This window comes from Harmonia axyridis, chromosome 7 (assembly GCF_914767665.1).
Source record: "Harmonia axyridis chromosome 7, icHarAxyr1.1, whole genome shotgun sequence".
NCBI lineage: Eukaryota > Metazoa > Arthropoda > Insecta > Coleoptera > Coccinellidae > Harmonia > Harmonia axyridis.
Window position 1 is genome coordinate 24,083,139 of NC_059507.1, and position 24,804 is coordinate 24,107,942.

Consider the following 24,804-nt stretch of genomic DNA (forward strand, 5'->3'; position numbering starts at 1 on the left):
ATGCAAAATGTCATGTTGACCTCGTCATCAGAAATATAGAAATTGTAAATTCAAGCATAATATCGAAAAAAAGGTTTATAGTTTTCATGTACCAGGTTATCTGGCCCCCAAGGGGTGCAATTGCGCATTAATGAACGAACTCTTAAAAGCTACAAACTTCATGTCAGTGTTTTTTTCTTAATTTTTTTCAAATTGGTACTCTCTGAAAATTACCAATTATTAATTATTTTTGAGTTCTTCAGCTACCTAAAACTCAGCACTTATGGAAGTTTTCTTCAGTTTAAACTTTAACTTAACTCAACTTACTTGTACTGCTTTTTTAGACAGACGTGGTATAAAGGCTTCTGAGTAAACCTGATGAGTACTGAAACAAGGGGTTTCAACCCCCGCTGCTCGTCTAATCTCCTCCCATTTTTCCTCTCCATATGTCTGCTTGATGTACTCAGCCATATTCTCCAGAATGAGGCCATACATTATCACTTATTCTGAAAAATTAAATGAATTGTAATGAAATGAATAGAAACACGAATAAGTGCACGTATGAAAAATATTGAAAGGAACCAAGGTTGCCACCTTGTGGAACTCCCTCCTATACTGAGGAGAAGTTCAATTCGATTCGATTAAGAGTGTTCTTTTCTTGTTCTTCCATTTAATCAGATCAAAGTGAAATAGAAATTAATAACAAATTCCTTTCCGAACTGAAAAATGGCTAGAAGACTGACGATGAAAACAATTTTCAGTCTTCATGCTCCAGCTGATTGTGGCTGTACGTAATATATTACGAGATAAACGTCACTTAAAATGAAAAATGTTCCTGATAAAGCTGCTTTCGTTCAGTGTTTACGACTCTTGATATCGGATATTTCGGGTAAAATCAAAAGTCGACACCGCAAAAAAAAAATAGCTGTATGGATGATGAACGTTTATTTCTCTAATCGAATTCGGGAAAGTTCGGTTGAAACTTAATGAGGAATTTAATTTATATTATTTTGTGCGTTTCCTATTTCGTCACAATGCTGGTATTCTGTTGCGTGATTTCATTTGTAAACCCGAAAATTTTTCGAAAGAGAAAACTTGGCGGCGTTTGGGGTCTGCATTAAATTTATTAATTGGTTCTGAGTTTCCAGAGTTATATGAAATTTTTTTTTCAATAAATTGAAAAATATCAAATGAATTGAATTGAAACTTATTGTTTGAAATTTAAAAACACATTCTTGTCTTGAAAATTCAACTTAAGTCCTCAGCATATTCACCTTCAAGAGTGGTATATGTACTAGAACTTCTAACCTCTTCATAACTTTTCTGTGAAAAATCTTTGTCGACATCTTTGCTTTAGCACGATTCATTCAATTTGAGCTTGGTTTTCATCGATTTCTGTCAAGGAGCAATGTTTTGGTGGGATATTTTCTTTTGTATTTAAGGACGTTTCCTATTAATTTTTGCACTCAATCGATCCAATAACGTTATATTATATTCAGTCTTAATGGCTTTACCTTTTTCAAGATACTCAATGAAACATACAGGGTTAGAACTATTCAGAGGGATATCGAAAACCGTTAGAAATATAGGGTGGCTTAAATTATAAAAAAGTTTCGTTATTTAGAGATTAGTATGTTGGTGCTAACAGATCCAAAATATCTCCAATGGTTCCAAGGATATCTCAAAAAAAACTTTTTTCTGTATTGCTCATTTGTTTCTAATGATGTGGTCCAATTTTTTTTTTTTTCATTGTTTCAGAGACGCGATAGTCAATTATTTCTTCTTAAGGACACCATATTGGTTCTCCTTAGGAGGTGATAAAAAAATTACGAATTCGACAATGTATAACACCCTACAAAAATATCGAATCTAGCTACGCAAATTTGAACTCCCTTTTTATTTTTTTGTTTAAGTAGTAGGCTGCCAAATAACTTACTTCGGTCAGTTATTATGTGAAACCATCACTTAATTTTTGTGAAAACCTTAATCCTAATCGAATAACTTTGTTGACAGTTGTAATGTGAAACCATCACTTGATTTTTATCAATTATGTAGAAAAATGTCTCCAGATATTGCCAGTTGTACGCTATGTAGAGTGTTGGTATCAGCATAATTAAGTAATTGACAGGACATTAATTATCAAACAGGATTGAGGTTTTTACAAAAATTAAGTGATGGTTTCACATAACAACTGAACGAAATCACAAATCATTTGACAATTATAGCACCAGCCTATACTCAAACAAAAAATTGAAAAGGAAGTTCAAATTCGCGTATCTGGAGACAATATTTTTGTAGAGTGTGATACATCGTTGAATTCGTAATATTTTTCTTTATCACCTCATAAGGAGACCGATATGGTGTCCATAAGATATGGTCTTCAGTTTAAACCATTATACCTAACCATGAAACTTTTCGAAAAAAGTGGTCTACGTCAAAAAGTACCATATGAATGATGAATCATGACAAGTGGGATATTATAAGTCGGAAATACAAATTTGACTTTTCCATTTAAAAAAACGAGGTGGTATCGTCTTTTACCACTTTCGGACCAGGCTTTAGAGTCAAAAATAATTCAAGCTTAGTGCTGTCGATTCTGTCAAAATTTGAATCATTCTCCTTAGGGGTTGTCCATTAATCACGTGAGGCTTGAAAGGGGGGGGAGGGGTTTGATAAAAATCACGAAAATATCACAAGGGGGAAGGGGGGTGTAGTAAGATATCACGTGTATTTATTTTTTCGTCAAACGCGCGATTTTTTAACAAATATTAAGCGGCACGGCGCGGCGTGTAGTGACCTTGACTACATTAAATATATTCATGTACTAGTACAATACATGTTTTTCCTATGATTACACTTTTCGTTTATTATTATTGTTATGGCAATCAAAAAAAACTTGCAACCTGGTGTAGACATTTTTATTATGGTCCTTAATTTCAGAAGAAAGATTATAGTTTATACCTGTATTTAAATTGAGTTAATATTCAGAAAATTTTAAGATTCGTTGTAGGTACTAAAAATACACGTGATGTTGAGAAGGGGGAGGGGGGGTGGTCTTAAACCTCACTACCTATCACCAATGGGGGAGGGGGGTTTAAAAAATGCTAAAAAAAGATCACGTGATTAATGGACAACCCCTTAACCGAAATTTTCAGGTTTTATCGACGATCGAGCACCCTTCACTCACCCTGTAGATATACTAATGAGAAAAAAGTGGTATGGTACTGGCGTTGCCATCTGTGTACCAGGACCGTAATTTATTGTGTGTTAAGTTGTTAAGCAACATCTAGAGATGATGAACCTGAAATCATTCAATGAAAATATTCCCCAATCGCCACTTTGGCATCGCCATGAAAATTTTCTGATGAAACTGACCTCCAAATCCGCAAAAGCTTTCAACATTCACCTAGTTAGATCGTTATCTTGAAGAAACTCATCTCTTTTTGCAAGGATTCCTTCTATGATTACCATTGGAAGGATGATAGGAATACCAAAACAATTGTCAAGTACGTCATAGCAATCACGTAATGCATAATTTTGACATATTTGGCAGTCCTTAAATTAGCAACGGGCCCTAAACGGTTCGAATAATTGTAATTGATAATATGAGATCCATAATAATGTTCAACAACATTGCAGACTCGTGCAAGTGCCTATAACTTCTTTTTTAATTGGGTAGGCATGTGTAGAGTTTGCCGAAAATGTAACGTGACTTTGCAATAATTGTTTTTCATTGATTCCTGAGCCAAGTTTTGATTTATCAACGAATTATTTCAATTTGATCATAAAGATTTTGGTAGCTTGTTCAAAATTGTATCCATTTTTCTGCGATATTGTTGCTAATAGGTTCATTCTGCCACATCTTGTAGAACGAAACCATGCAAGAATTTCTCAGATTCGTTCATTTTTCATTGTTATATTTCATTACTATATGTTGGTACTCTCCTGCTACCGATTCATCAATTATCTGTCAAATTTGTGATGCAGAAAACTGTTCTGCCAACCCACACTTTTCACTGCAAAGACTAACGACATTTATGTTGATATTCCACAAATTTCAAGAAAAATCCAGTGAATTCTGGAAAATTCGGTATAATACTTGTACACAGAAGGCTCATTCTAGCACTCGTTCATTCAAAAACGTGCCTCTTCGTGGGTTTTTTCCGCACGCAAATATTAAAGAGGCGCATCAAGTGTCCGTGAAGTTAGCACCCACTTTTTCGAAAATGAAGAATTTTTTTTTTGCGTTCGTTAGTAACTCGTTAGTAACTATTTGTAACACAAAAATTTTCGTTTGTACCTCAACGATACTGGTAGAAAACATCGCATTCCGCAAGGGTGCCAACTTCACGGGCACCCACTCTTTGATTTTTCTCGGAAAAAAATATTCAGTTAGGAAATCCATCGTTAGTAACTATTTGTAACACAAAAATTTTCGTTTGTAACCAAACCTATAATGGAAAAATTACACCCCCAAAATGCGAAGTTGGCACCCACTTTTTCGAAAATGATGATTTTTACTTTTGCATTCGTTAGTAACTCGTTAGTAACTATTTGTAACACAAAAATTTTCGTTTGTACCTCAAGAAAACTGGTAGAAAAAAATTGTTATCCACAAGAGTTTCAACTTCACGGACACCCACTTTTAGATTTTTCTCGGAAAAAAATATTCAGTTAAGAAGTCCATCGTTAGTAACTATTTATAACATAAAAATTTTCGTTTGTAACCTAACCTATGATGGAAAAATGTCACCCCCAAAATGCGAAGTTAGCACCCACTTTTTCGAAAATGATGAATTTTTTTTTTGCATTCGTTAGTAACTCGTTAGTAACTATTTGTAACACAAAAATTTTCGTTTGTAACCTAACCTATGGTGAAAAAATGACACCCTCAAAATGCGAAGTTAGCACCCACTTTTTCGAAAATGATGAATTTTTTTTTGCATTCGTTAGTAACTCGTTAGTAACTATTTGTAACACCAAAATTTCCGTTTGTACCTCAAGAAAACTGGTAGAAAAAAATTGTTATCCACAAGAGTTCCAACTTCACGGACACCCACTTTTAGATTTTTCTCGGAAAAAAATATTCAGTTAAGAAGTCCATAGTTAGTAACTATTTATAACACAAAAATTTTCATTTGTAACCTAACCTATGATGGAAAAATGACACCCCCAAAATGCGAAGTTAGCACTCACTTTTTCGAAAATGATGATTTTTTTTTGCATTCGTTAGTAAATCGTTAGTACATGTTTGTAACACCAAAATTTTCATTTGTAACCTAACCTATGAGAGAATCGCTCCAAGAGAGGTGCACTTTTGAGTTTCCGATATTGTTTACTGAATAATGAAATAGATGAATTTCCCTATACGTGATAAATCTGTCACTGTTTTTTGTGAGGTAGATTTCATTAATGCAGTAGTCTCAAATGTATTATAAAATTATTTATTGAAATGAACTTCAACATAGTTAATTCAAAATTTCATTTAAATACTATACAGTAGTAAGTGGATGTTAAGCTCTAATGTTTTTATGTTTTTTCTACAATCTCTACTTTTTTGGCCATATCATCGTACAATTCTAGAGCTCCATCATTTCTTCGACAGATGGAAATGTAGTGTCCTAGACTTTGTCTGGTAAGAGACTTCTGGTAAGCAACCAAACCTCTTAATATCAACTGTTGTCCACCGCATTTCAAAGTCACAGGGAGTTTTTCAATATTAATATTTTCAGCTTCACTAGTGTCTATAAACAAATGAGTGCTGAATATAGTTTCCACTATCACCTTATTTGAACACATCTGGCATTTGAACTGTCCTTGCAGCGATCTCAGAAACGTAGACTCAAAGTTTTCATTGCTATAATCCGTGATTTGAATGGTTTTGTAAATCCTTGAAATCCTCTTTTCGTAAGAGCACTTCATGCATTTATGTATTTCTGTAAGACTATTCAATCCCTGTCCAGTTTTCTGAAGAGCAGATATTACATTATCTTGACAGTCTACTCTTAAAATTTTACTATTGATCGCTAGTTTTTGTTGTTTGTAGATTTCATTAAGAAAAACAGCTCTTTCTTTACGAAACTGACTGCCTGCCCCTTTGGTAGCTACTGTACTGAGTAGGTTGAATATTTTCACATCTTCCTTATTCTCATTGATTTTTTGTTGAAAACCAATACTATCACAATAAGCTGATAAAATACATTGCAAAATTGTATCAAATGGACAAGTATTTCCTAGAAGAATGGAGACCCCATCAGATACTTTTGTTGTTGTCGTCTTATTGACAATATTCCCGTTTTTTATAAGTGGAAGCTCCATCCTTCTATGGTCTTCGAGAACTAAAATTTCTGGACAAGGCGCAGCGTAAAATGATGATCTTGTTTTTTTCTTTTTTGGGTTCCCTAGTCCTTTCCAGTTTTCTACGATAAGAGCTTCTTCTACGTCTTCCTCATCTATCTCAGCACCTTGGCATGAATCAGCAGATAATGCATAACTATCATCCTCATTAGGAGGGCTTTCAGCAGTAATACTTACAATATTAGTCTCGTATACATTTTTCTCAGCATCAGTGTTTTTGTTGTACAATTCAGCAGTTTGGGTATCGGAGTGTTCAGCAGATGGTCTTTCAGATCTCTCATTTGCCAATACTATCATAGACTCAATTTCTTTTATATGTCTGAGAACAAATTTATCCGCATTCAACGGTAAACAACCGTGAAAGGTTCGATTTTTCAGGTCATTAAAATAACTTTCTACTGGCGCTGAACTAGCAGTAGCTTCACATACGCCGAAATGATGGGTTAATATGGCTGACCACAAGGTATATGTCTTTAGGAGCTTTCTGAAAGAATTAGAGAATTCTAAAGAGTAATGGAAATTCTCCCGAACACTTGAAGACTCAGGCTCAATAACATTATCGATGAAAGACTCTTTTGCTCCATTGAAGATGTCCCGAATCCATGTTTCGACAAGTTTACAGTCCGTATTATTGGTCTCACAATCATTTGATTCTATTTTTTCTTCTTCATATGCAAGGTCTACATTTATATCTGCTATTAGATTTTTAAGATAAATTTTGGCAATTTCGCTCTTCAATGGAGAGTTATTTGAGTCGGAACCCTCGTAAAAACTATTTGATACAATGAAAATATTCGAAATAATCCTATTTGCATCACTGAAATTGCGGCATTTAACCAGTCGAGCCACAAGTTTCAAATAGAAGCGTTTGAACTGAGGAGGTTTATTCTTAAAACAGTCCCATCTACTGACGAACTTCATCAAGTGAGCATAATCGACGCGTATATAAGTTCCTAGCTCTGGGTTTGGTGAGACAGTTGTGAAATTGTAATAATTTGGAAAGATTTGTTGATATAGTCAGAAAGACTAGCCTCTTTGGCAATACTTCTAACGATTGCACCTAATAAGGCCAAAGAATGATCAGATATCACACAGAATGGAGTTTTACACTCCGTCATCCATTCTGTCAACCAGTAGCTAATTTGGTTAGTATTGTGGCACTCAGATAGCATCTGGCAAACAGGAATTTGTCCACCTTCCGTTCCCATGTGTATAACACACTGATATAGAAATAAATTACCCGATGTTTGTCCGTGAGGCTTCGGAATCTTTTTCACCAATGAACCGGTAGCGTCTATATAAACTGTACTTCTTTTTTTTACATAATTATTGAAGGTGATTGTTTGAGAAGGTGTCCAATACATGACGAAAAAATCATCCAAACCTATCTTACGAATTGCTGAATTTAATGTGTTTTCATATTTCAAATATTGAAAAGATTCAGGAATACTTACAGCTTCTCGAAAAATATTAGAGAACTCATTTTTTTTCTTGAACTGTTCTCTAGTCTTCCGCAAGACATTTAAGGAGTATAATGTTCTATTCCGCTTAGCATTTCCATTGATAGCTTGTTCCCTTCTCCAATTTATCGCGAATTTTCCTTCGCTCAAAGTTTTACCGATTTCATTTCTTCTAGTGCCCTTCAATGGTCTTTTCATTTGATAGTTATGTTGGATGAGTTTTACATTACTCATTAAATAAAAAAATTTCAGTTCTTGTTCATTGGTTTTATTTGAGGGATCGACACACCAACCCTTAAATGAACCTTTACACTCCGCGCAATAAGCTTCGAATTTAAAAAAAATATTCTCGCTACCAATTTTGTGTTTTTTGAACATCCATATACATTCAGTGTCCAGGTTTTTGGTTATCAGTTCAAAAAATATGTCAGTCCATACAGGTCTGAGAGACAATCGGATCTCATCAAAACATTGTTGCCATAAATTGGCAGGTACTGAAAAATAATTTTCAGATAGGTACTCATCTTCTACGAGAACATTGTCGTGTTCAAGAGATTTCCGATCTTCAGATTCAACAACTTGTTCCTTAATTTCTATGAGATCTCGGCAATTGTATCTATTACATTTGACAACAGTATAGATTGCTCTAGGGGAAATTTTATCGCCACTCAATTTACTCAAACGTTTCCAAATATTTGCTGTCGTTTTACCTAGAGACTGTTGAATTTCTGTCTTATGTTCTTGCAAAATTTTGAGTAATTCTTCAGGATCAATTGCAGCACTTCGTGGCATCTAAAATTGAATTCGAATCCAGTAAGATCGAATAAAGCTAATAATACTAACTTACCTTCGGTTTTGATGAACGAATAGTAATATTAACTCGGTGAAAGATATTATTTTCGCTTCGGCACTATTTGTTACGTATATTTTCAGGTTATGTTTACGCAGTTAGAAAACTATCAGCTGTTCCTCTTGTGTTCTCATCTCTCATGTGTTCCCATCTCATTTCTTCTAATACTCGATGCCATAAAGCAGGGCCTGCGTAGTGCTTGTTAAGAGTTCATTTACCAATTGTGATATAGACAGATCAACTGCGCATGACAAAATGGCTTCTGAATTTTAAGTACGCCGGTCTCGTAAAAGTTCGGACAGCTTAATTTAACAACGATTTATCATGCGCATTGGAAAAGCCTTCAGTTCAATGAGAAACTTTGAAATATGGAACGTATTATATGAGTTTTGAATCTGATGAAAATAAAGGGGAATTAATACTAGACATGTAATGAGATTCATGAAAAACATTAAGAATTCTGGATTCTGTTACAGACGATTCTTTTTTGTGTCACAAATAGTTAATAATGAGTTACTAACGAATCCAAAAAAATATTTCTTTATTTTCGAAAATGTGGGTGCTAACTTCGCATTTTGGGGGTGTCATTATTCTATCATAGGTTAGGTTACAAACGAAAATTTTGGTGTTACAAACATGTACTAACGATTTACTAACGAATGCGAAAAAAAATTTCTTCATTTTCGAAAATGTGGGTGCTAACTTCGCATTTTGAGGGTGTCATTTTTCCATCATAGGTTAGGTTACAAACGAAAATTTTGGTGTTACAAATAGTTAATAACGAGTTACTAACGAATGCAAAAATAAAAATTATCATTTTCGAAAAAGTGGGTGCCAACTTCGCATTTTGGGGGTGTCATTTTTCCTTTATAGGTTAGGTTAAAAACGAAAATTTTTGTGTTACAAATAGTTACTAACGATTGACTTCTTAACTGAATATTTTTTTCCGAGAAAAATCTAAAAGTGGGTGTCCGTGAAGTTGGAACTCTTGTGGATAACAATTTTTTTCTACCAGTTTTCTTGAGGTACAAACGAAAATTTTGGTGTTACAAATAGTTACTAACGAATGCAAAAAAAAAATTCATCATTTCCGAAAAAGTGGGTGCTAACTTCGCATTTTGGGGGTGTCATTTTTTCACCATAGGTTAGGTTACAAACGAAAATTTTTATGTTACAAATAGTTACTAACGAGTTACTAACGAATGCAAAAAAAAATTCATCATTTTCGAAAAAGTGGGTGCTAACTTCGCATTTTGGGGGTGTCATTTTTCCATCATAGGTTAGGTTACAAACGAAAATTTTTGTGTTATAAATAGTTACTAACGATGGACTTCTTAACTGAATATTTTTTTCCGAGAAAAATCTAAAAGTGGGTGTCCGTGAAGTTGGAACTCTTGTGGATAACAATTTTTTTCTACCAGTTTTCTTGAGGTACAAACGGAAATTTTGGTGTTACAAATAGTTACTAACGAGTTACTAACGAATGCAAAAAAAAATTCATCATTTTCGAAAAAGTGGGTGCTAACTTCGCATTTTGAGGGTGTCATTTTTTCACCATAGGTTAGGTTACAAACGAAAATTTTTGTGTTACAAATAGTTACTAACGAGTTACTAACGAATGCAAAAAAAAAATTCATCATTTTCGAAAAAGTGGGTGCTAACTTCGCATTTTGAGGGTGTCATTTTTTCACCATAGGTTAGGTTACAAACGAAAAGTTTTGTGTTACAAATAGTTACTAACGAGTTACTAACGAATGCAAAAAAAAAATTCATCATTTTCGAAAAAGTGGGTGCTAACTTCGCATTTTGGGGGTGACATTTTTCCATCATAGGTTAGGTTACAAACGAAAATTTTTATGTTATAAATAGTTACTAACGATGGACTTCTTAACTGAATATTTTTTTCCGAGAAAAATCTAAAAGTGGGTGTCCGTGAAGTTGAAACTCTTGTGGATAACAATTTTTTTCTACCAGTTTTCTTGAGGTACAAACGAAAATTTTTGTGTTACAAATAGTTACTAACGAGTTACTAACGAATGCAAAAGTAAAAATCATCATTTTCGAAAAAGTGGGTGCCAACTTCGCATTTTGGGGGTGTAATTTTTCCATTATAGGTTAGGTTACAAACGAAAATTTTTGTGTTACAAATAGTTACTTACGATGGACTTCCTAACTGAATATTTTTTTCCGAGAAAAATCAAAGAGTGGGTGCCCGTGAAGTTGGCACCCTTGCGGAATGCGATGTTTTCTACCAGTATCGTTGAGGTACAAACGAAAATTTTTGTGTTACAAATAGTTACTAACGAGTTACTAACGAACGCAAAAAAAAAATTCTTCATTTTCGAAAAAGTGGGTGCTAACTTCACGGACACGCGCATCAATCATAAAATTTTGGCATGTCTCTATGCACCAATCATAAAATTCAAACGTTTCTCTATGGGACTGAGCGCACAAAAATATAACGTCAGTCGGTATCAAAACAAAAACTATCCGTGGAAGTGTTTCATTTACGCTAGTAGAAAAAATATTGTTGTGGAAAGTGCCTTTCTCTAATTCTGTGGTTATTCCGCCTCTGCGATTAATGTTTATGATAAAATAAACTACATTATTATTATTATTATTATTTTTCTTCCACATCTTGTAGAACAAAATCGTGCGAGAATATATCAGAAACGCACAGTTTTCATGGTTATATTTTATTATTCTATGTTGGTACTCCGAACTTTCCGCCACGGCTTTATCTGTCAATTCATCAATTTGCCTTAAAGAAATCAGTTCTGCCAACCAACATTTTTCAATGCAAAAATCACTAAAATATATTTATGGAAATATTTCATTAATTTCAATGAAAATGCAATGAATTAGAGAAAATAATGTATAATACTCGTACAGAAGGCTCATTCTACCACTCGTTCATTCCAAAACTCGCCACTTCGTGGCTCGTTTTTGAATTTTGAACTCGTGGAAGAATATCAATGCCTTCTGCACTTGTATTATAAATAACTATTTCCGCACTTGACAGCTTGACCGAACGACGCGACCTAATAACTATTACGAAATCAATTATAAATGATTTTCCAACAAGGGGTTTCATTTTGATATTGAAAGAAACCTTAGAGAAATCAGTGGATTTTTATTTCATTGTAAAGAGTAAGGTATGTTATGACGATTGAAAAACGATATCAATAAATTTAATTTTCCATTATCAATTCGAGCAATTGCTTCTGTATGTCTTCGATAACTTCACGAATTCCATCTTTAAGGTCTTGAATCGATTATGGAGCAGTGGCATAGACCGTATATCTTTCACGTAACCCCAAATAAAAAAGTCTTAAAGGTGTTAAATCACAAGATCTCGGTGACCAATTGTAAACACCTCTTCGAGAAATGACACTAAGAAAATTTTCTTGCATAATTGCGATTGATTTGCTATTTGTGTTGTATTCTCTTGTTGAAAATAACCGCCATCCACTGGGTTACTCACAGTGTCGCCTTAGGAAACACCTCATGAGAATGGGTCTAGCAGGAAATGCCGAGTGCAGATACTGTGGGGAGGATCACCTATAGTGACGGAGTACATTGCCATCACTAGCCAACGCAAAATCTGCTTTGGACAAGAAACTTGGTAGAAGTGAGGAATTAGCCTCCTTGAAGCCATCCCAGATACTGGAGATCATTAGAATTCTGGAACCGGAAGGCGAGCTGTAGATCACGTTATGGAGAGAATAGCTCTGATGGGAGGTAAAACACGCAGTAAACGGAACCTCCTTAATTAAATTTCAATCTTAAATATATTCCATTGCCGGACATAAAAAAATCTCATAGCTCGGTATCGATATCCATTCATCGTAAAAGTTGCACCAGCCTCATTTTCAAATGAATAAGGTCCAATCACACCACCAGCCCTCAAATCACAGCAAACAGTGATACTTTGAGAGATTTCGTTCACTAAATTTTCCCATTAACTGGGCCGAGAGGGTGCTGAAGATCCAAAATTGCTTTAGTCTTGCGAACTGCGACTGCAAAATTTTCACCATTTTTAAGTGAATTTTAACAATTTCAATTCTATTTTTAGTAATGGAGTAATTTTACGTGTCAAATATCAAAAGATGACAGCTTCAAAGGTGATAGCTAAGATGCATAGAATCCCTGGTGTGTGTACTGATTTGATTTTGTTTCAACTTTTTGAGATATTCTACCTTTGGTGTTCTGCTTACAAGATATCCTCTTCAGGATTGAGACACTACAAACTTTTACAATAAATTGAAATTCAGTTCATATCGAATTTTTAATGAAATGAATGGAATATGACAGACGGTTATTGGCCTATTCAGAGTATAAAAGATTGTCACCAGCATACTATATAAAATATTATTATCCTATACTCAAATGTCATGAGAGTCGAGAATCGCAAAAAATGTCAAATATAAACGGAGTATGCGCTATCTGAAACAGACGCGAACTCTCAAAATCAAGTAGGTATAAATCTGAAAAAATCCCGTTTTGTTGAAAGTTTTTCCGGTATAAGTTGACACACCAGGTTTTTTATGCATCCATGCACTCATATTTTCCGGACTTGTTACGTAATAGTAATTTACGTAACAAGTCCGGAAAATAGGGTTTTTTTGGACGAATAGACAAAATTCGCTTACGCTCGTCCTGGAAGTCTGTGAGTCCAAAAAAACCATTTTCGGGCGTGTTGCGTACAATATTTTTTCGGCAACCATGTAAAAAAACACTATCGCTGCTGCTTTCCATATTTTATTGCGATTGCGATCAAAAAACATGCAAATTTTTGACAACTAATTTCATATGAACTGTCAGCCGTTATCTCGGTTGCTATGGATTCTATGATTCTTTTCCGGCCTAGTCCGGGAAGTACGTACTTTCCGGACTAGGCCGGGAAATGCTACTTTCTCAGAGAAAAAGCGTCCGGGAAGTGAGCACTTCCCGGACGGTTGCCGAAAAATTACTATTGTTTCATTTTTTTCGATATCAATCATATTTGATTGATTGTTGATACGACATGGAAACACTACAACACAATGTCATTTACACTTTTTTGAGTAGAACATAGAAATAATATAATAAACAAAGGACGTGAAATTGTTGATGTAAAAATAATGAATACTCGTCTTTTTTGCAACGGATTTCTGAATTTCACTTCGGTCAGAAGTTAGTTATTTTGTCTTTTAGTTGAAAATGGGGAAGAATATAACACTTTCTCAAGTTTTAATGATATTCAATGCAACTTCATTCTCCCTTCTATCCACTATAAAATAATAAGTTGGGTTGGTCCAATATTGTCGCGAACTGTGAACTCGGTCATATTTCAGAAAGTTTCTTTGTCAGCTGAAAAGTTTAACACGTACATAATGAAATGAGCATATTTTTCAGGATCGAGATGGAATTCAAGAATAAAAGCTTTAGTTAATTGTCCTCAAAGTCGATGGAATTTATTGTGTAGTCACTTCATAATATTTTCACGCATTCTTTAGGTGACAGAGATTGACGTAAAACTTTTCAACCCTAAAATAGAAATACGGTAATTATAATTCCTGGAGAAGGACTTCTGGAAATTTAAATCGATTAGGCTTTATGAACTGGCCCAATCAATTAACACTTCACACTTTTGTAGAATAAAATAAGTATAAATCGAGTTTTTTCTTGAACTGTGAAGTTTGGAATGAAAATCAGTTATGTTCGGGCAACAATCCATGTACCGGGTTTTTCACCATAATTTGACCCCCCCCTTTAACTTTGTTACTAAAAGAGGTACAAAAAAAATGTTTTCTACAAAAGTTTCAGGAAATCGACTAGTGTTTTTAAAATGATTTCACAAAACGAAATATATACAGAGTGGGCAACATATTGATTGCAACTTCATTTTTTCAAATGGAACACCCTGTATACTTTTCTATATTTGACTAGCTCTTTTTCTCCTGATTTCGAATATATAACATATGTTTGGTCTATCTCTCTTATTCTGAGTACCACAGAGTTTCAAATTTTAAGAACCACCTAACATGCTGAGTAATCAGTTTTCAAGTGGTAGGCTGCGATAACTCAAAATGCCCTTTTTTGAGTTATCTCGCTGGCAACGATATGACATATAGTCAAATTGCCAACGAGATAACTCAAAAAAGGGCATTTTAAGAACCACCTGGCATGCTCAGTAATCAGTTTTCGAGTGGTATTCTGCGATAACTCAAAATGCCCTTTTTTGAGTTATCTCGTTGGCAACGATATGACATATAGTCAAATTGGCAACGAGATAACTCAAAAAAGGGCATTTTGAGTTATCGCAGAATACCATGAGGGTCAAAAGGTATTTGCAGCGACAGTGTTCAGTCAGCATTAGCACCATTACCTATAGCTCAGCTCTTGGTAGCTTCAAGAGATTCTTGGTATAGGTCGGTGAAAGCACCACAAATTTCATTGCCTGAACAAGACTCGGAATGTTCCTCTAGAGGGTTTTTCTATTATCTCACTCCCATTGTTGGACCGCTGCCCAAATTAGTATTTTCCAAGCCCACAGAAGGGCTCAGAATCAACAGGTGTCATTCTTGATGCTCTTTTTGCAAGTTCATCGTCTATTTCATATCCTTCAATACCACAATGCCCCAGTACCCATAGCAGAATTGCTTTATTGCCTCCGGCCAGATGCTTTACGGCACTCCCATGTCATAGACCACTGGCTAAATTGCCCGCCACTCACGAGGCGTTTTCTCGAGACTTTTAAAGCCAGGCACCCAAGAGATTCCAGTCGGGCAGTCGAGTTCATTCTCTGATATACAGTCGTGCGACCTTGTCCCGAGCTGCCCGACTGTAAAATGATCCGAACGCTCGACCATGGAGGCCTCGTGAGTGGCTTGGGACCTCAGCGTTGCCTGCCTGTCTGAAGTGATGTTAATACGCGCTCCTTTGAGGTTCATTTTTATACATTCTAGGTCGCAAGTATAGGCAGCTAGTGTCTCGGTTTGGAGGATATAGGGCTCACTTCCCAGGAATCTAGGGATCCTCGTTTTAGGCCCATATACTCCAATACCTGTGCCTCTATCTGATTTTGCTTCATTGGCATACATATGGAGGACTCTTTGTCCAAACGATTAACGATGTTCATTGCACTGAGACGCTTATATGATCTTGATAGAACTAACTTTTAAGTGAACCTTTCCATACCCTCTTACATTCTGAATTTTAGGTCTATACTGGACGAAGAAAGTCGACAAAATATACTGTATGTTTTGTGACCTTTCACCTCAGATTTTGAAAGCGGCAGACACCCTAACATATGTCGGTATTGAGACAACTCTTAGGATGTCAAAATATAATTTTAAAGAAGTTTCTAGCTGGGTATCTCAGATACTACTGTTGACTGGACTATGAAACACTTCAACAAAGTCAGAGTTGAAATCCTTCCAATATGAAGGTAACTATTATTCTCAAAGACTATTAGATTTTGTAATTTTCAATAGAGCTTTCTTCTTCTTTTTCAGCCCTCTTTCATCCAGTGTCGGACGTAGGCCTCTTCCAGTTTTTTTCATGCTTCTCTGTCTTTTGCTGTTGTCATTCATCGCTTACCGGCTACATCGACTATGTCCTCTATCCATCTCTTCCTCGATCTTCCTATGCTTCTTTTTGTCTCTCGAGGTCTCATAAACGTCACTTTGTGTGACCATCTCTCCACACTCCGCCTTGTAACATGAACCACCCACTGCCACTTAAGTTTCGCTATTCTACTCATGATGTCAGTTACCCTGGTATTTTTGCGTATTTCGGTGTTCGGAATTCTGTCCCTCAAGCTTATACCCAGCATAATCCTTTCCATGGCCCTCTCAGTTTTTCTGCCACTTTTTTCGTTATTACCATAATTTCTAGACCATAAGTTGCCACTGGTGATATACAGCTATCGTAGGTTTTGCGTTTCAAGTGTAGAAGAATATTTTTGTCCTTAAAGATGAAACTCAGTTTGCCAAAAGCTGCCCATGCTAAGCGTATTCTTCTCCCAATTTCCAATTTTCTTTTCCATTTTTAATCATATGCCTCAAATATACATATTGTTCCACCTTCTCGATGCATAGGTTATCTATAGTGATATCTTCCTGACTATGGCTCATTATCTTCGTTTTGTCAAGATTCATCTTTAGTCCTATTTCCTTTGACTTTTCATTCAGGGCGTGTAGCATCGATTTCAATTCATGGATGTCTGTGCTTATCAGTACTATGTCGTCCGCAAATCTCAATGAAGCCTATTATCATATAATCGAATAAAATAATCGTAATATATTAATTACAGAATTTATTCGGCAAATTATGGTCTCTTAGGAGTTCATTCAAAAATTTTGGAAGATAACAAGGATCTACAAATGAAAAATACACTAGAGAACATTTCCCTCACGACTCAATCCCGATAAATCTTAGATTAGGACCGGAATATCCATCTCCGATGAAAAATTATCAATATTTTACGAGGTCACGGTCCGAGATGTCCTTGGAGAAATGCAGGAAGCTACTTCCAATTCAGGGAATATGTCCCAGGTCTCTCGACGAAATTTAATACCGTCATTTCGTTTATTAAGGCGCTAATGGCTTGTATGTTTCATTGAATTATTTAATCGCAACGTACGTGCTTCGAAAAGTACTCGAAGCGACCGATTTCCTGTCGCCTTTTCGGGAATAATTGTGCCTGATGTTGACATCTTCATTTGCGGTTACAGCGGCCTTTAATTGGCGACAAAGCTCGGTCCTGAGTTTCTAGCTCTATTGCGGAAGTATTGGACCCGTAAATTTCAGAAAGTATAAATAACTTTGATTGAAGTTACGAAACTCTTTTTTTATATAGGATGACCCGTTTAAAACTTTTGAGCTGAATACACTAGATTCTCCGAGCAGAGCTGTAGCTAGCCAAACTGCCGCCCTAGGCAGAGACCCATTTTGTTGGTTTGGTGAATTTATTTTCAAAGATTCAGTTTGGAAGTGTGAAAAACTCCACATTTTTTCATAAAAAGTATTTTAGGAAGAAAAAATTGTATATTAAGTATAATTATTTTTATGGATTCAAATTTTAATCCAATTTAGGATAAATAGAATGCAATGCACAATGAACGTGCTCAACTAAATTCCAATGAATAAATGATAAAATATATGAATTGAATTCAGGTTTCAGATCCTTCTGCTGAGTTTTGACTACATATAACGCTCGAACATTTCGTTTTTTTCTTTGATATGATTAAATTGAATAACCGGATGATGCGAATGAACAATTATTTTAAATTCGAATAGATGTTACAGATATTCACGATGCAAAGATATTTAAGAGTAGTGAATTAGATGAAAAATCATTAGTGAAATTCGTTTAAATAAAAAAAAATATTTAATTCGTTCTTCCAGTAATCCAGATTTCCCGAAAAATGGAAAGTGATGAAATGAAATGTTTGTTTTCTTATATTTTGCATTCCATTCTGAGGAATCAACGTTCTGATTAGAGAATTGAAAAGAAAATAATCCAGAACCCAAAGTGGCAATAAAATTCGGCAAAGTAAAGCGAACGCCGACAAGCCTGATAAGTGCATGTATTTTTTAGCGTCAATAACTCGTAAACAGCACTATGAGGGGATCACGCCACATCTGGATATTTATGAGTATAATGCATAATGCGTACTTTTAATGGTTTTTGATGTTAATTAAATTTGTCGGTATTCCTTCCTGTTGATGCTGAGTGGATTAAATTTCATTTAGTACTTTGCATTTCTACGCATGTAATTTTTGATCAAGCTTGAAATGCCGCCCTTGAAGTTTGTCGCCCTAGGCGAACGCCTACCCCCTAGCGACGGCCCTGCAAGTATTAATTTATGAAGTACTTGAATTCTATCAAGCTACTTGATTTTTATAATTGTGTAGTGTCCCATTAATAAAAAATTATGAAATAAAAAGGAACCTTACAAAAAGCACATTCATTTATTAAACTATATTGTATGAAAAAACTAAAAATATCAACTATTTTAAAATGGGAACCCAAATCAAATCACGATAAATAAAAACGAAATAAATTTTAAAAGTACAGTTTCTTAATTTGTATTGAAAAACCTCCAAGCACTGTTCGATTACATGATTATGCTTTTAGATTTTGCTAGCTTAATATTGAGCTTGCAGAAACCGCGATTTCTCCGACAATTAGAGAGGAAAAAATGTTTCAATAGGATGATAAATTAGCCTAAAATTATGGCCAAAAATAAATTTAAAGTTCCAAAGTGATACTGCTAGCTTCACTGGGTTAAAGTTCTTTCCTATAAGATCTTTAAATATTCTTAAAGGCAAGGTATCGCGGAAAAAGATTTGCAAGATAAAATAAGCAAATATAGAATTCTTTGAACATGAGTGTTCGAGGTAAAAGATACAAGAGACTTTTCAAAATTGGATCTGAAATACTAAATAAAAAATACGTATCTTATGAAAACATTTTTTTAATTTTTAGATTTGGAATTAATCAATTTGATTCATGATTATCAATATTTTTGATGTTTTTTTGATATAATTTTGTGATTATTTCCTCCCTAAAAATTCAGTATTGAACATATTATGCGTCTATAGTCTCGTATTAGAATATTATTTAAATCTAAATAATAATGATTTAATTGATTGGAACTGCAAAGATACGCAAAAATCCTCTGTAGAATAGAGGTCATTAAAAAAAACGCTTATGCAGTGCAATTTGATTTATCAATGAAATTCCAGGTAAATTTTCATATACTTATTCGTTTCAAAAATCTTGATACGAAATATTTATTCGATCTGAACACTTATATTGGAGTGTAATGCCGAATAATTTAAGATACGTCATTTCCTCCCACATGAAAAATTTTCAGCTGATTGTTAATATACTGCTGTGATAAATAAAAAAATCAGCTAGTAGTAAGTAAGTAGTAAGATGCATCCGCTTAACTTTTACCTAATAACTTTAAAAGTATCACCTGACACACCAAGATACAGCCAGCTAACATATATATTTATCCATAGTTGCATATAAGCTATCATCCATTAAATTTCTGTTTGAGAGGAAATCATTGAAAATATAATTTTTTTTTCATGTTCGAAGCACCAGCTGACGTATAATACACTATGCTATAGCCAGCGCATTGTTTTTTTCGTCGAGATATTGGATTAGCTACAATTTGACAAATTTTCAGTTGGGGGAAATGACTGAATGTTTTTTTCTTCGTGTGTGGGAGGCTGCAACCGCTCTCCCCCCCTCCAGCCGAGTCGCAGCTGACATTCACGAGACTTAATTACACTATTCTCTGATGCATCTCACCAATTATCTCTCGGGAAGAAATAAATAGCAAATTTGCACCTGGCTCCCGGACTAAATACTTATATGCCGATATTTTGGAATCAGCTCCCCTACCCACAGTTTTAATTTGTCCGTTTACTCGTGAATAGCCATCTATTAATTCCGTTCCTCTTGTGAACAAATATTTTTAATGGACTCAAAGTCGGTAACCAAATTTCCCATTGGAGTTCCATATATTTCATGATATCTTTCGTGCACAGAATAAATTAGAACCGAATCCAGTTATTCTGTTAAATCGAGCATTAATCCTGGATATACAGGATCACAAATTATGAATAATCAATACATTCATTGATGCAACTTCAGTCCTGGGATTCTGAATCAACAGCCAAATTCGGCAATCTATTCTACAAAAAATCGACCCAAACATAATATGCTTGATAGGTTCAAATTATCTCATCGCGGTAACGAAAAGATACCTTTTACTCTTACGCTATAATGTTGATGATAGTAAAACTGTATCATTTCATTATCATATCTCTGAACTTATTGAGTTAGCACTGATTAAATATGGATTGATTGGGACGTCAACTTTGGGCACTCGTTTATTTTATTAGGAGTGCCAAGAATTTTATTGGCACACACTGAACCAAAAGTGTACATTAATTCAATGAAAAACTTCATTGTATTGAGGAATTCAGTCATCATTTTCAACCGATAAACATAAGCATTAATATACTAGTGGAATAAATCAAAGGATCAAAATAAAATTCGAAATTTTTAGCGGTTTTTCAAATGGCTGTATTTTCGATAACAATGGTCGTTTCTCAATTTGAAAAAAAAATGTTTGAAGCTTGAGGTTTATAGTTTAGAGATCTCATGATGAAAATTTTTTTCAAGCAACGTGTACCGTTCAATCCTAATGAATACAGTATCTTAAAATCCTTTAATTTTTCGAAAATTCGATCTAATGAAACAAAAAAAACCGCTTCTTGGATTGAATTGAAATTCTCTGGGAATTTTGTGGTGATATTGAACTGTAAAACGCATATTTAATGTTGATGGTTTTTTCGATATTTTCAATTCAGTGCTTGATTATCCTAAAAGCCTCCAAAAGCACTTTTTTTTTATCAACATTTCAAATAAATGTAGAGAAGGAAAGGAATTTCTTTCCGAAAATCCAATAGCTACTTCTTGTAGAAAATTCATTCATGAATTCAAAACATCCCTTAAATTTTCTGTGCAATCATAGCTTGGTGAGACATTAATGTTTAAAGACAAAAAGTTCCTTTTCAATTCAAAGTTCGATATTTCAGCGAGAAGTGCTCGCATCGAATTTTTGAAAAGAGAATATTGAAGCTGAATGAACAAGTTATCTCAACCATATAGTGGTTAAGTTGGATAAAAATTTCCAAGTCTGAATGCCCAAAAATGAAAACTGAAACAATTTCACAGAAATTTTAGATACTGCATTCATTAGGTACACGTTGCTCGAAAAATTTTTTCATCGTGAGATCTCTTAACATAACCTTCAAACTTCAAAATTTTTTTTTCAAATGAGATACGACCATTGTTATCGAAAATACAGTCATTTGAAAAATTGCTAATTTTATTTTGATCCTTTAATTCATTCCACTAGTGTACAATGAAACATCGTTCATCATAATGATGAATTTTTTCATTGTATCAAGAAACAACTCGCATTAAATCAATGAAAAGTTCATTATTATGTAAAATGTTCGGTTCATTATTCGAGCAGTTGAACTATGTATCTATAATGTATTACTGTTCATTGAAACTGTCCGAAGCAGTTATGTACGACTCTATACAATTTCAGAATACTGATATTGATGAATAGAGATTCATAATATCAATAAATTGAGGTATGGCATACATTAAAGAATGAAATTTAATTATATTGATGGTACATTATATGTATCAAATTATGTTGATGATTTACATTCTTTATTACAATAAACAAATATTGGGATTCGTCCATCTTTTCCATGAGTTTAGGCTACTAGCAAACGAGATATAAACCATCATTTTCTTTTTCCCTAACCATTTATTATTCGATAAGTTATTCGAACCATCTTGAGAAATTTTGGAAAATATTCAGTTATGTTTTACTCGCTCAGTGAAGTTCTCCAGAAACTCACTTTTTTCGGAGGAATGAATTGAGTATTAAACTGGCTGATTGCCACGTCAAACAAATTCGAAAGAGCAGAAATATAAATAAGGAAATATTTTTTTTGTAAAACATCTGACTTATCTTCATCCCAACCGTTGACCATTTTCAAAAACTCGTTGGTTGAAAGAATTTTGAAACTAGATTATCTTCTTTCTGGTAAAGTTTGCAGCTTTTTGAGGTTTCAAACTATTGCGATGGACATTCAAGCTAGGAACTCCGCCTGCAGTGAGAGCTGGGCGGATTGAGTAGTCCAGCGAACACTGTTGCCGGTCCCAAGCCCGGATAAAGGAGGAGGGTTGTCAGGTGAGGCTAGCAACCTGCCGGACGTAAAAACTAATACATGCTCACAGATCCAACAATGAGCCTCGGAACAGGACGGATGCAACGATAACGAATACTGCTAGAAACTGGAATACGAGTACGGAAAACAAACTAAACAAGAAGCGGAGATGGAGGAAAAACATAGTTCGAACAGCTTGCTGGAACATAATGTCGTGGAATACCAAAGGTAGCGAAATACTTTTAGAGATGGAACAGCACAAAATAGATATATGTGCTTTGTCAGAAACCAAGCGCAAAGGTAAGGGAACCATTAGAACACCAAACTACGTGTTAATATACAGCGGTGTCGATAAACACAAAAGAGCCACAGCCGGAGTGGGGCTACTTATAGCCGAAAAATACGAACACCTAATACAAGACATACACTACGTAAATGAAAGAATCCTTAGAGTATCACTGATGATAGGAACAGAAAATCTTAACCTTATCAGTGTGTATGCCCCAGACATTGGTAAGAGCAAAGAAGAAACGGAGACATTTTACGAAAATCTGGAAACCGAGTTAAGAAACATACCGACAAATGAAAAACTACTGATTATGGGTGATCTAAATGCCAGAATCGGGAATAGTGTACTACCTGGAGTAAAATACAAATTTAACGAGGACTACATCAACGAGAACGGGGAAGCGTTAATAGATTTGTGTGCACGTTATAACATGAGAATTAACAACACCTTTTTTAAACACAAGCCCCAACACAAAATTACATGGCAGAACACTAGAGGCCAAAACTCAACCATAGACTATATAATATCGAACAGGGCCATACATCCAACCCAAATATTGGACACAAAAAGCCTGACATCAGCTAATATAGGATCCGACCACTTTTTGGTCATTTGTAAGCTGAGGATGACCATTCAGAAGAAGAAGATACCAGATTCAACAAAAAAGGAGAAAATAAACATAGAGTCCATCAGAGACCCAACAACTGAGTCACTATACCAAGCCCGACTATCCCAAAAAATAGAATCAAACACCATCACGGAACAGGACGACACAGAAAGGTGCTGGGAAAGGATAAAAACAAACATTACCGACGCAGCTTTTGAGGCTCTGGGTCTGAGAAAGGTTGGAGCTAATAAAAATTGTAAAATCAAGCAATGGTATACACCAGAAGTAAAAGCTCTGGCTAGAGAAAAACGCGAAGCATACTTGAGATATAGAAATAACCAAATACCAGAAGAAAAATATCATTACATTCAAACAAGAAACAGGGTCAACGCAGAAATCAGAAACATAAAACGTAACTACTGGGAAAAGTTTACCTGCGACATGGAGCATGACTTGTATGGAGCTCAAAGGAAGGTGTGGGGAATGTTGAAGAGAAGGAAACTGGACATCGTGGAATATGCACAGACACAACAAATTGATGAGTCCCGCTGGAAAACCTATTTTGAACAACTGTACACAGATAACCCCGAAGAGGAGGATAAGGAACACAGTGAAGAAGGAAGTGGAGAAAGCGAAGAATGTCCCGTAATATCCGAGGAAATGACTACAGAAATGGCAAAAAAGATTAAGAACAGAAAATCGCCAGGGCTCGATAATATACCGAATGAGCTGCTGAAATACGGAGGTCCAAAATTGATCGTGGAACTTACAAAGCTCTTCAACAAAATATTAACATCCAAAAAAGTCCCTAAAGAATGGAAAAAGAGCATAACCATTCCTATATTCAAAAAAGGGGACAAGAAATCACCAGAAAACTATAGAGGCATAACCCTACTTAGCTCAGTAATGAAACTTTTCACAAAGATCATAGAAGCAATAATAAGCGAGCATGTGAACATATCAGAAGAACAACAAGGGTTCAGGAAAAATCGGTCGACTATAGATGCTATTTTCGTAGTCAGGCAAGTGGTGGAAAAGGCTATAGAATACGGAAAGCCCGCATACATGTGCTTTATAGACCTCACCAAAGCGTTCGATAGGGTAAGACTAAGTGACGTAGTGGATATCCTTGGAAAGAAACAGGTGCCGAAAACAATAATAGATATCATAAGACAACTTAATCACAATACATCTACCCACATATTAGTTAATCAAAACCTAACAGAGGAAATAAAAACACCAACAGGAATTCGACAAGGAGATTCCTTAAGCCCCCAGCTTTTTAATCAAATAATGGACGAAATAATAAAACAAGTCAAAAGTACAAAAGGAGGATATGCGCTTACAACGGGCATAATCAAGATTGTCTGTTTTGCCGATGACGCCCTGATTATAGCAGAGAACGAAGACGATTTACAACGGCTCCTGAACGCATTCTATGTAAAAGCTAAAAGTCTCAACATGCAAATATCCATCACAAAAACAAAAACCCTCGTCG

General features: G+C 35.0%; 1 protein-coding gene across 3 annotated transcripts in view; it reads right to left on the bottom strand.

Moving 5' to 3' along the window:
- The window catches only part of LOC123684120 (soluble guanylate cyclase 88E), an 85,086-nt gene that overhangs the window by 54,727 nt on the left and 5,555 nt on the right, over window positions 1-24,804 (bottom strand). For all 3 annotated transcript variants that reach the window (XR_006748108.1, XM_045623252.1, XM_045623251.1), the window contains exon 2: window positions 307-485. Coding sequence is in view for 2 of the 3 variants with exons in the window: in XM_045623252.1 (XP_045479208.1) it covers window positions 307-474 (168 nt within the window). In the remaining variant the exon portion in view is untranslated. The remainder of the gene's footprint in view (window positions 1-306; window positions 486-24,804) is intronic.